General features: G+C 37.4%; 1 protein-coding gene across 1 annotated transcript in view; it reads left to right on the top strand.

Moving 5' to 3' along the window:
• The window catches only part of CACNA1I (calcium voltage-gated channel subunit alpha1 I), a 359066-nt gene that overhangs the window by 305914 nt on the left and 39598 nt on the right, over nt 1-13554 (top strand). The window contains 8 exon segments of the mRNA XM_070947665.1: nt 159-575; nt 1587-1687; nt 3488-3611; nt 4259-4327; nt 5202-5386; nt 9304-9430; nt 11223-11348; nt 13223-13312. Of these exon segments, the coding sequence (XP_070803766.1) occupies nt 159-575; nt 1587-1687; nt 3488-3611; nt 4259-4327; nt 5202-5386; nt 9304-9430; nt 11223-11348; nt 13223-13312 (1239 nt within the window).

Below are 13554 nucleotides of genomic sequence, written 5' to 3'. Positions count from 1 at the left end.
TTTTAGAAGGGAACATTAGGTGGGACTTAAGTCTTACAAATGCAGTAGTATAAAATGTATAACAAATAAATAAAAATATGCTGGTGGATGACTGAAACTATGTCAACCTCTTGTTTTGAGTGGGAGCACTAAATGGTTTTCTTTTGGCTTTCTTACAGTCTAGCTCCCGTAGCTCTCATCACCATGGGGCTCGGTATCATAGCGGAGGCTGGGGAAGCAGACGTTCCAGTTGGAACAACCTTGCTCGAGGACATAGCCTCAAACACAAGCCTTTTTCAGCTGAACATGAATCACTTTTATCTGGGGAGCGGCACATGATAACAGAGGCAGAACGAGAAAGGCCACTAATTCACCATCATCGACGGACATTTTCATTGGATACCAAAGATTCCTCTGAACTGGAATTGGCTCCAATAGTCTCATCCGGGAACAAGCCATCATGGAAGATAGGAGTGACTCTAGGGCCAAGCAAGCACCAGGACTGCAATGGTAAAATGCCCACAATCGCTAAGGATATCTTTCCAGAAATGAACAATCGGAAAGATCATGGAGAAGATGACGAAGAGATAGATTATGTAAATATTTATTTATTTATTTATTTATTTATTTATTTATTCATTCATTCATTCATTCATTCATTCATTCATTCATTCATTCATTTAAATGTATTGACCACATACCTTATCATAAGGTAACTGGGTGCTTTACAATATTAAAAAGATAAAACATTACAAAACCTATAAACAATAAAAAGATAAATACCCAACTTTAACTAAAAGATGGGGAGGGAGGGAGTAGGATGAACATGCCTGTCAACAACCTCCGACTTGAAACCTTCTCATCGGAGCCCCAGGTCAACTGGCAGAGTCAGGTTTTCTTGTGAAAAGTCAAGAAGGTTGGAACCGACCTCATTCCTGGGAGCAAGATGATCCAAAGGGCAGGTGCTCTGGCAGAGAAGGCTCTTCTCCTGGACCTGCCAGCTGGAATACTTTGGTCGATGGGGCCCGCAGCAGTATGCCTCTTCTGCTGGCCTGAGTAGGGTAGGCCAATCCCATTGGGATGAGATGGTTCTACAATATATTTTCTATCTTTACTAAAAAAAAATTGAAAAATGATAAAAAATTGTAGTAAATGAACAGATGAAACGCAACAAAATTTTAGTGTGATTCCTTCTACAGTGATTCCTGGAAGAAGATCTCACAGTAGCATCCCATTAAGGAGGAAAAGTAGATTGAGAGAGAATCCAAGCAGCTCAAGGGTCTCAAAGCAAATTATTTTACTGCAGTATTCTAGCTGTTATTCATTGTTCTTCCATTCCATTCCTATGTGATCAATAATTTCATGAGAGATCAGAACAATATTTCTTAATTCTCTGATTATGCATCATGGTCTTGTGGGTGTGAACTTTGTTATGTTTTTTAACACGCAGAAGTGATTATAGTGATTATAATTAATATCTATAACGTTAGATAGAGAACAACTAAAGATCAGTTCATGGGTGATTTTCAGTTGGGCATAATAGATACAGAAGAAAGAGAAGCAAGTACTGCTCAACAGCTTCTTATTTTCTGCTTCTGCCTCTACAGAGCCTGTGTTTCCGTATAAAGAAGATGATAGAGGCCTACAAGCCAGACTGGTGTGAGTTGCGGGAAGATTGGTCCATCTATTTATTCTCACCAGAAAACAAGTATGTTTCATTTACTTGTGTTTTAGGGAATGGAGATTCAAATATGGATTTATCACCCTGTCTTCAATTTTAGCATAGAAATTATTTAACTACTTGCAGTCATACAAAAAGACTTACTTTTCAATTGTACATTCAGATTATCATACTATAAAATTAGGAGCAATAATGAAGCATTGCTCCTTTTTTCTTTCCCTCCCTTTTCCCCCTCTTCCTCCTTTGGTCTTGCTTTTGAATTTTGCTTTTCATATTTTCCAGGTGACTCTATACTGGCATTTTATCTTACGACCAAGTGGTGTAAAATATACATCAACATCCCATTCTCTTGATATTTTTTTTAACTTAGTGTTTTATACCTTTCCCATATTACTCTGGCTCAATTTCCCCAATGATTATAGTTTCAGCATATTCTCAAATCGTATGCATTTAGGTTTATCCACTTTGAAAACCAGTGAAGATTATTTAGAGCTGTAGAATCTACTTTGCAACATTTTCTCCCACTTTTGATCTCTGTCAGCATAACAGGTATACAGGCAAGAAATTTGTTTTTTTCTGTGTTTTTAATCACACAGTATCTATTTTTAAACCTGCATTTCTGTCCTTATTAAGCAGATATGCATATACTTGCCATACTTAACAACAACACCATGACTGCCCACTTCATGGATAATCGCAGCAGTGTGTTGTGGCTTGTGGCATGTGCTTATGGAATAAATACAAAATCCTTAACCTTTCAAAATGTTCCTACATCTCCCAAATTACAAAGGTATGCATTGGTGTATCACATTATAAAAACTGCATTCATAACCACGTGGTTGCCATACAATAATTGCATTTGAGAAAATACAGTCTCCTGCAACATACCCCGAGCAAATAATATTGCATTTCAATAAAAAGTCTTACAGATACTAAGGAATCTATTCTTGCTTTTAAAATGCAAGTTGACTGATCAATTATGTACTGCCAAGTAAATGGAAGAAAATAACTACAGGTAGTCCTCAACTAACAACAGTTCATTTAGTGACCGTTCAAAATTACAAACATTGACTTATGACCGTTTTTCACACTAACAACCATTGCAGCATCCCCATGGTCACATGTGGATTCAGAAGTTTGGCATCTGGTTCGTATTTATGACAGTTGCAGTGTCCTAGAGTTCCATGGTCATCTTTTTCGACCTTCTGACAAGCAAAGTCAATGGGGAAGCCAGAGTCACTTAACAACCATGTTGCTAACTGAACAACTGCAGTGATTCACTTAACAGTGGTGGCAAGAAATATCACAAATTGGGGCAAAATTCACTTAACAAATGTTAAGTGACATTTAGCCACAAAAATTTTGGGCTCAATTCTGGTGAATTGAGGACTGCATTGAGGAAGTTGAGGACTGCCCCTAACTCTCTATTTTTTAATTTTGGTTAACATCTAAAGTTTAATGTCATACCCTTTTCCATCCTGTTTGCCCTACTTCCTTTAAATCTTCCAGGTGTCTCTGTCAACCATTTATGCACAGCTTTTTTCTAGTCAAAAATTGAATATTTTTAGGTTATTGAGGATGAAGTGATGTTTGTAAGGATGAGATGATATCACCAGGAGGAGTTTGTTCAGTATAAAATAGTTGTATTAAACCTTTTGGGAATGAAACAAATGTCTGAAGAGGATGTGTTTTAAAACTTGTGGGTCTGCCACCAAATTTTGTTAATGTGAACTGGGATGCATGGGGAAGCCTGCTATGACCATGATATGTCCATTGTACATATATTCATAGATAACTTTTCATAGTTTAGAACCAACTGTTTTCCAGATTTCGCATTCTCTGCCAAACTATCATTGCTCATAAACTATTTGATTATATCGTCCTGGCCTTCATTTTCTTGAACTGTGTTACTATTGCCTTGGAGAGACCTGAGATTGAACAGAGGAGCACAGTGAGTAGCTTTGTATAATAATGAGTAGGGTAGAGTAATTTTAGGAGTTAGAAACTCATAAATGCTTTCTTCAGCCTCTAAATAGTACCGAATACAATAACTGGGTTTAATTCTAATAATTCACTTTATGCTGTTGGGAAATATCCAGAGACATTTGTTTCAGAGGGTAATAAAGATCATATGGATATAAATATTATTCAAGTGATAGAAGACTGTTCTTGCTTCTATTCATGCTTAATGACTGGACTCCCATAAAAACAGATCTGAAAGATGAGGCCCATCTCCTTGTGCATGCCTGTGTAGTGTGACCAAGAGGGTATAATAATACAGATAATATATTTGTATTTATATTTTTTAAGACATTTGTGCCCAAATAAGAAAAAAAAAACTTTAGTTGCTGGTTGATACAAATGCATTTCTGCCTAAAAGGAATTTAATTGTATGATTACACAGGGAGAGAACAAAGCAAATTATTTAAAATACTGGGCTGGGAGATGCTTTTGAGGCAACATACTCCAAAACACTGTATTTTCAATCATAGCAATTCTTAACCTTAGCATAAGTACCATTTCCCCAAGCCTGTTACAATAATTTAAATGGAAAGATACTTATTATATCTATTTTGAGGCTGTCTTTGATTGTTCTAGGAGAGAATCTTCCTCACGGTGTCCAATTACATCTTCACAGCAATCTTTGTTGCTGAGATGACACTGAAGGTAAGTTACCCACTGCCAAGTCATCCTTGCTGTGCTGGCTCAACTAATATATTAAGTGGAAAAGGAGTGCCATTTTCACAATTATTTTCACTGGATGGTGTCACAGAATTTTTCAGTGCTGTGAAAAGGGAAAACATTCTGTTGAGAAAGGATTACCTTCATTATGAATTGGCTTTGTTTGCATTCATTTCAACAGATAAAGAAATAGATTTAGTAGTTGTTTAACTACTATTATCAAGTTCAATACATGATTCACAATTAGCTAGAATTAATTTAGAAAGAAGCCCTTGGCAGAGGGAAAAAGCCAGATCTTTGGACGGAAAGAAGTTAAAATCTTGCACATTTCAATGATGCTTCTCCCCAATTATTTATTCCTCTTTGAATAAGAGAAAATCCATTTCAATCGAAAAATAAAAATGAATAAATATTTAGCATGGTCTTGGAGCTTCTTTTTTCAATTTCCTCCTACACACTGAATCTGTAAACATTTCATATCTACTCTTACTTATCTAAAATGTATAATCATCTTTATGAAGATGAAAAGTTGTGTACAATAAGAGGGAATAAGGTCATCAGCATCTTGAAGTTGGTTAATAACTTTATAGAAGATATTTCTTGGAGGAACTAGTCAAAGCTTCTAATTCTAATTCCTCTTTTCCTCAAAATTTATTCTGCTGAAAGAGATGAACAGCATGTTGGCGCAGTTGGTTATTGTGTTTACATTAATTCTTTACCTGTCATTATTACAATGGATTCCATGACCTAATGAATCCATTTTTGAGAAATTGGAAGTGTACCTCACTAGAGATGTGATTTGGCTTTACTGATTCATGGTTTCATTTCACATGCTCATACAGTCCTTAATCTTTTCTAGGTAGTATCTCTTGGTCTGTATTTTGGAGAACAGGCCTACCTACGCAGTAGTTGGAATATCTTGGATGGCTTTTTGGTGTTTGTATCCATTATTGATATCGTAGTTTCGGTAGCCTCTGCTGGAGGAGCCAAAATCCTAGGAGTGCTAAGAGTCCTCCGACTTCTGCGCACTTTACGCCCCCTAAGGTAAGATCCAAAAAAATAGACCTAACCTATATAATAACCCTGCATTGAAAATTTCAAAATACATTTTATTTTCTCTCATGTGTTTGGCCAAATAAAAGCATTTAGTAAGGTAAAGCCTCTCTCAAATCAAACTCAGCTCCTAGTGTTTTCTTGGACGTACACAGGGTTTTCTTGCTAACAATAGAGAAATGAGTTACCATTGCCTTCTTCAGGGTTGTTTACCTCAACTCCTAATTTGGTCGATGGATTTTCTGGTAATCCCCATCTCCATATTAGGCAAATTTGACTCTGCTTCAGATTTTTAGAGCAGCCAAGGTTGACTAGGTGTAAGGACTATGAAAAAAAAAATCAGCCACTATTTGAAATTAAGGCAACAACGTTTATTTACTCTATTAATTAATTAATTAATTAATTAATTAAATGTGTATGCCACCTATCTCACCAGAAGTGACTCCAAACATTCAATTAAAATGCACTAAAACATTAAAGCAATAAATAAAGATCATAAATTTAAATTTCAATTGAAATAAAACTAACCAGGATGAGAGCCAAGTGCATACAGGGAGGAAGTGGGGTGTTATTTACTCCAAAATGCCACCTCCAAAATGCCATATGATCCCATTGGGGGCCCAGGCTTGATGGCACATCCATGTCTTCAAGATCTTTCAGAAAGCAAAAAGGGAGGATCTCCCCTCGGAGGGCAGGGTGTTCCAGAGGGTGGGAGTCACTGCAGAATAGGCTCTTCTTCTGGAGTCCACCAGCTGAAATTCTTTGCCTGATGGGCTCCACAGCATGACCATACTGCCAGCGTGGGTGGGATGGGCTAATCCCATCAGAATTTAATTTAAGGCAAATATCTTAAAAGAAAAAAAATATTACTACTCCTATGTTCATAAATATTGTCATTTGCAGAAATGCAAATTTTCAGTGATTGTGAATAGATTTAATTATTGTTCAGTTTGATGGGGGAGGGGGAGAGATTGCTTGGTAAAAATCAATTTCCTAAGGAAATTCCATGAAATTTGTGGATTCTCTTTAAAGCTATTTATTTGTTAAAAATATTTGGAATACTGTGCAATATAACTTTGAATTAGGAGGTTTCCAGTTTTCCCTAGGTAGATTGCTTGTCTGATTTTTTTTAAACACCTGGATGTATTATTATTATGAATAAACTCATTGATTAACTTTTACCACTTTATTACATGTTGCGTTTGGACATTTGCCCAGCAACATTTGAAATAAAGATAATAACTTAGAAAATATTGTCATTTTTATTGCTGGCCCCAAATATTTCCCAAGTTCATGTAATTCAATTACAATGTCAGATAGTGACGGGAAGAGAGGCCACCCTGCCTTATGCCCTTAACTAAATCAATCTTTTCTGACTTAACATTACTTGTATAAATTGTAGCTGTTACTTCTGCATGTATTTAATTAAGAATGGTGATCTTAACAGCTGGTGTAAGGAACAGCAATTTAAAGAATCGACTATTTTAAAAAATAGCCCTCAATTATCTTGAATCCTTCCTTTATAAAAGTGGATGTCAGCCTTTCCGGCATGGTGTCTTTGCATCTGATAGTATACAGTTGTGATGAAGGCTTTGATTCTTCTTAACATTAGAGCCAAGAGGGTTTTTGCATTCAACCATGCTTCTGACCACGTCTCTTAAACCCATGTTGTGTCTAAGGACAATTATTCTCAAATTTTTCAATATATTAATCAATTTGCTTCCATTTAAGAGGAAACATATGGGGACTGGGGGGGGTGTCTTCACTGAATTCTTTAAAATTCATTGGTAGAGCATTTTTCTCCAGGATTCTTGCCTACGTTTACTTATTTTTTATTTCTTTATATTCCCCCTCTGAATCTCAGTTATGTTCCTGTTATAGAAGTGTTGGTGTGATATTAAAAGAAATATTTCTATCTTATCATGGCATGTTATTTTAAGTTGCTGTAAAGAAACAGCTTTTTAAATAATTACGTTTTCCACTGTCTTTTGACACATCAGCATCCACAACAGGGGTCAATACAGGCAAGATACTAGATATGGTATCACAATCCAAGTATCACACATACAAACATAGAAGAGGTTAGGCTTGGATTGCAATGCTGCCATCGTACCTGTTTTGACCATAGAGATGAAGGTTTGAATTTTGTTCACCTCTGCTAGTCATCGATCATTATTCTCATTGTGTAATAGTGGTCTCTGAGCTGGTTGTTTTCCTACAGATATTTCATTACCAGACTAGGTAAGATCATCAGTGGATGTGAGAGTGAAATTTTCTGTCTGTCTGTCTGTTTGTTTGTTTGTTTGTTTGTTTATCCAATTTATATACCGCCCTTCTCCGTAGACTCAGGGCGGCTTACAATGCATTATAGCAATAGTCTGCATACTTTTTTGTATATACCTGCTTATTAGGGCTTTCGGCCCCCCCTAAGCGGTGTTGTTCTATACAAAGTTGGCTTATTGCCCCCACAATCCGGGTCCTCAATTTACCTACCTCGAAAGGATGGAAGGCTGAGTCAACCTTGAGCCTGGTGAGATTGGAACTTGCACTAATTGCAGGCAGCTGGCAGCTAAGTGCTAGCACTTAACAGCACTTTAGTCTGCTGCACCACCGAGGCTCTTAGTTTATACCGTATGCTTGCCTTGATAATCTTGGTTGCACTAATGATGTTACATAGCCTGATAACAAAATGTCTGTAAGAAAAAAGCCAAGCTTAGAGAACCAACCATTTAACACACAAGTATGGATATTATCTTTTGCCTTCAAAGTAATCAAAATTGATTGTTTTATTATTGATCTATTTATAACCTTTCAACCAGGGAGTGACTCCAATAAATGGCAAAAAGATGAAATGGTGCATCAGTGGGGTAATTAATAAAGAAATACAGCCCAGCACAAAAATAGGTAGCCCTGGGGAAAAGAATAGCAATTAAAAAACAGTATTCCTGCCAAGTTTCAAGCCAGAAGTATTTAGCATCTAAGGCAAAGCATTACACTCATTAAATAAGTAGACCTTTTGTAATGTACCCAGAAGCAACTATTATTCAGGAAAAGCAAGAAATGCATGGGGAGCAGGTATCCCTACTTCTACAAAGTAGCCAAAGTGTTGGCCTATTAAAAGCAATGCAGCAGGCAATCCATATAGCAAAGCTTTGAGCCACCGGATGCAGGAAAACACTATAAGTAGTACTCAAGTTACAACAGCAATTGTGACCAACAATTCAGTCACTGAGTGACATGGTCTAAGGCATGATGTCACATGATTGTATTGTTTAGGGACAGCTATTCCTGTAGTCCAAGTTGCTATGGTTAAACAAAGACCTCACATGATGGCAACATCTGACTTCTTGCAGGCTTCTCCCTTGATTTTGCTTATGGGAAGCTGTCAAGGAACATCAGATATCATGTTCATATGACTGAGGGAAGCTGAAACTCCAAGATCCCATTATAATTCCCTGTTATTTATGGTTATAGCATGAATTGTTATCACTCACGGATTATCTGTACTTGGAAAATGGACCAGAAAATTTATCCAGAAGTCATATTTCCTGTGGGCACACAAGACAATATCACCCATTTCTACTCCTTAAAAATCATTGCTGGTCAATATGGACCATAGGCAACCTGACTGTTCAGGTTAGCCCTTGGAGAAAAAATAGCTTTTAAAAGTAATTTCCTTCATAGACATTCAATCCTTTAGTTCTTTAGTTACTTTTTTCTAGTTTTAAGAGAGGTTTACTATCTGGTAAGTTGCTTGAAGTTTAACTTTTGGTTGGATTTGTTAAGGCGAGATCTCCCAAGCCAACCATGTTGCAGAACTGCAAAGCAAATTCTCTTGGTATGATACTTCACATGGAAAGTGAAGTATTAGGTTCTATCCTATAGCTCTCATAGTGCTCCTTTCTCAGGGTCATCAGCCGTGCTCCAGGTTTGAAGCTGGTGGTTGAAACTCTCATTTCATCACTCAAGCCTATTGGAAATATTGTCCTCATCTGCTGTGCTTTCTTTATAATCTTTGGAATTCTTGGAGTGCAGGTATGGTATTCACTAATATACCAAAGTATTGTAGGCATATACAGTATTTGTTGTTATTAATGGGGTGGTTGTTTGTTTGTTTTACAGTTTCAAACGCTTTTGAAAAGTATGGTTTGAAATGGATTTCCCTAACCTGGTGCCCATTATATGTGTTGGAATTCCAACTCTCCCAGTTCTTATCTTTGGTCTTTCTTTGTCAGGCATGAACCATCAAGGCATTAGCAAGACTTATTGCTAATCATGCCTATGCATAGGAATCTTCTCAAGCAATGGTTAGCACCTTCTTGGAGTTAGATAAGGATCCGCAAAATTCAAAGGGGGTTGGACTTAGTTCGCTTGTGGCTACATAGGGATTCTAGGCTGATCCCTCTTTTAACTTCACCCCAAATCCTGCCACTCCTACATTCTTAACGATAGAATGTATGAATAGGGTTCCATTTCTGGGCTGCCCTTGTTTCCCCAACTTAACATTTATCAGTAATCAACATGTCCAATTTCCCACATGTAATAATAGTTCAAAATCGGCACAGTGCATATACTGTACGTCAAAAGAGATGCTTCAAACTTTTCTCTATCTCTGCAGTACCATTAGTTTAGACTATTTTCTTTCTGCCTTAATACAAAGGTGGATCTCTAATAGTGGCTGGAGAATAATGTGGTCTAAAAAAAGCACGACAGGAAAAAACTCTTGGAAATGAACCGGTCCATCATTTTAATGGCTTTACTTCTTGATCTATTTCCCACGTGCTGTAAAGAAGGAACAGGTTTCAAACTAACAAGATATTAGGGTTTGGATTTTGAACCACAATAAGATGTAGTTGGATTGTAGGACTCAGTTCTGAAATGATGTCTGGTCAGAAATGAGATATCTTGAGACAACCATTTATTTTTTAAAAAACTTTTATTTCTCTGAACCCCCCCCCCCCCATTTCAAGCATCCTCCAACAGCTGTTTAGAGATGGAAAGAAATGGTATTCTCTTTATTTTGATCTACTTCTGCAAGAGTGGGTATATAAAAATATACCAGAGTCTGTATTACCAATTTCAAGGAGGAACAACTTCAAAATGTATAAGTGCATTTTGTATAAGTGTAAGAAGTGCAGCAAATAGTTGTTCTTCTTACAAAATAGTCTTTATGGATTTTCATAGGGTGGGCATATGCTTCAATTTGGCCTTCTGGCAGTGAAATGTCTACAGCCAATTTGTTTTAGTCTTTTCTTTATTTAAATATAAAATATTGTTATTGATGTTTGCTGGGTAAAGATGGGAATGGGAGGACTCTATGAGGCAAACTGCTCCTATTCTCAATTTTTAATCCCCCAAAGTCATTGCCAAATTACTGTTCTGTGGTGGATTTTAGGCTATTTTTTGGAACTAGGAATGGAGAATAGAAGTGATTTCCCTTTTAGAGGCCTTCCTTTTCCGTTCCCAGCTGAGTACTCCAAACAAAAGTAAGAAAAATGACCTGACACTTCAAACATATAACACCAATCTTCCCCCTCTCCCCCCCCCCTTTTTTTTTTCTCAACACTGTAATCCCTATAGAGTTGGAGCGATTGGATGGAGCTGAGCATTTACTGGCTGGATGCCCTTCCTGACACAATGCAGAGTTCACAGCAGATATTTTTTCTTTGTACTCTAGGAGAGAAACATCTTCCACTACTTAGAATTGAACTCTTAACCTTCTGAGTGGGAGGCGAGCATCTTCACCATTAGGTCACCATGCCGTTCATATAGCAATCTCTTATCCTTTTATTCTTTCAATGTCTGACAAAATCCCTTTTTCTTGTAGCTTTTCAAAGGAAAATTCTACCATTGCCTAGGTGTTGATATCCGAAATATCACAAATAGGTCTGACTGCATGGCTGCCAATTACAAATGGGTGCATCAGAAATACAACTTTGACAATCTGGGCCAGGTAAATATAGAATCCTCCAAGGTATATTAGACCTACTTAAGAGTCATCTGTAGCAGGGTTGTACCTTCAAATATTTAGATGCCTTCACAAATTCCTAATCATAGTATTATTTTGCTTAGGTTATCTTCAAATTATTTCTTGTTACATTTGTAGAAAATGAGTGTTCTTCGTAGAGGCCAGTTAATCAGAATGACAAAGAGGCATCGTTAAACACTTCTCTTTGGTTTCAGTAGACAATATTTATGTATGTAGCTGTTTAATACGTTAATTTTCAGACAATCCTTCAGCCACATTTTTCCTTGGTCAAAATACAATGCAATAATCAATATTTTTGTTATTAAAGGAATATTTATTTTATTTATTTTTATTTTTCAGATTTCTATACCGCCCTTTTCCTTTCGGACTCAGGGCGGTGAACAGCCAAAATAAAACATTTGTACACAAAAGTTAAAATAGATTTAAAATAATTTAAATAAAGTTTGGCCCATAATTTAAAACATTTCAATTAAAATCAATATCAAATTTTAAAAACCAACCATAAAATCAGGACAGCCCGGCTAACTGAAAAAAGTAGGTTTTAAGGGCCCAACGATAAGTCCGGAGGTCTGGGATCACTCGTATCTCTGGGGGTAGATTGTTCCAGAGGGTAGGTGCCACCATAGAGAAAGCTCTCCCCCTGGGGGTCGCCAGCCGGCATTGTCTGGCCGACGGCACCCTGAAGAGGCCCTCTCTGTGGGAGCGAACTGGCCGGTGGGAGGCAATTGGTGGCAGAAGGTGGTCCCGTAAATACCCCGGCCCTAAGCCATGGAGTGCTTTAAAGGTGATCACCAACACCTTGAAGTGCACCCGGAAGTCCACTGGAAGTCAATGCAGCTCGTGTAGGAGAGGAGTCACATGGGAGCGCCCGTCACTCCCATAATCCCCTGCGCGATATAGCAATCCAGTTAAATAAAGAATGAACATATTAGCTTCATATTGTACGTAGTGGCCATGTAAATAGTGCTTAACTTTGTCTTAAATCAGGCCTAAATTATATTGGATACAGTATTTACAGTAAGTGGATCAAAAAAGTAGTCCTTGACCTATGACTGTTCATTTAACAATGGTTTGCACTGGCAACCAAGAATGACATATGGTGATTCTTCCAAGCTGAATGCTTTTTTTGTTTCACGCCTATGGACAAAATCTTGTCAAACTGAACACACTACTATCTGCATCTACAATATATTTGGTGAATTTTTAGAGAATGGCTCTCTTCACCCTCTTTCTTTCACATATAGTGTCTGGACTAAGTTGCTTTTTACTCCTCTGGAATGCACCCCCTCCCTCCTAGGAATCCACCTTCTTATTACACTCTATCACATGTCCACATCTCTGATTTGCCATTTAATTTATCTTATATATTCTGTTTAATTATTTATACTACGCTACCTTCAGAAACCTGCTAGCAGTTTTCAAATGTTAAAAAAAAAAAAATCAGTCAGGTGTGGGGAAAACAGCTATATAGGAATAACAGGGAAGGACATTGAGAGTCAGAGGTTTAGACAAGATATTAGGAAACACCTTTTTCAGAAAAAAAATTGCTGAGGCATGAATATGGTTGCTCAGGAAAACTGCTGAGTTTTAGGATATAGGGACCTTTAAAAGGATAAACTCTGGGGGGTTTTATGTGGGATGCTTTATATTTCTGATTCATTTATTCCCCTGTTTATATACACAATAAATTATCTCAGAATTCATTAGCACCTTTGTGTGTTTTCTTAATGGATGTGCTGTGTGGTGGATTTGGCGAAGAAACTAAAGACTACTGTCATTTTTATCTTTTAAAATGCAAATAAATGCATAAAACTATGTGACAATCTCATATATTTCAGGCTTTGATGTCACTCTTTGTTCTGGCTTCCAAAGATGGCTGGGTTAATATTATGTACAATGGACTGGATGCTGTGGCTGTAGATCAACAGGTAGAGAAGTTACCTCACACCTTTATCTTTCATATTGTTTTGAACTGGACTGTTAGGCAGACTGGATGGCCTGCCATGCCATGTCATGTCATGTCATGCCATACCATACAATACCATACCATCAGAGGTGGGCTTCTGCCAGTTCAGACCAATTCAGGCGAACCGGTTGTTACAATTCTGCACAGTTCGGCAAACCGGCAAATCCCACCACTGTCTGGCCCCACCCACCCCACCCCGCTCCG

The sequence above is a fragment of the Pituophis catenifer genome, unplaced genomic scaffold (assembly GCF_029215685.1).
Source record: "Pituophis catenifer annectens isolate HBS135680 unplaced genomic scaffold, rPitCat1.0.hap2 SCAF_7, whole genome shotgun sequence".
Classification (NCBI taxonomy): Eukaryota; Metazoa; Chordata; class Lepidosauria; order Squamata; family Colubridae; genus Pituophis; species Pituophis catenifer.
The sequence above is the reverse complement of the archived record's forward strand: the minus strand, read 5'-3'. Positions and strand labels throughout refer to the sequence as shown.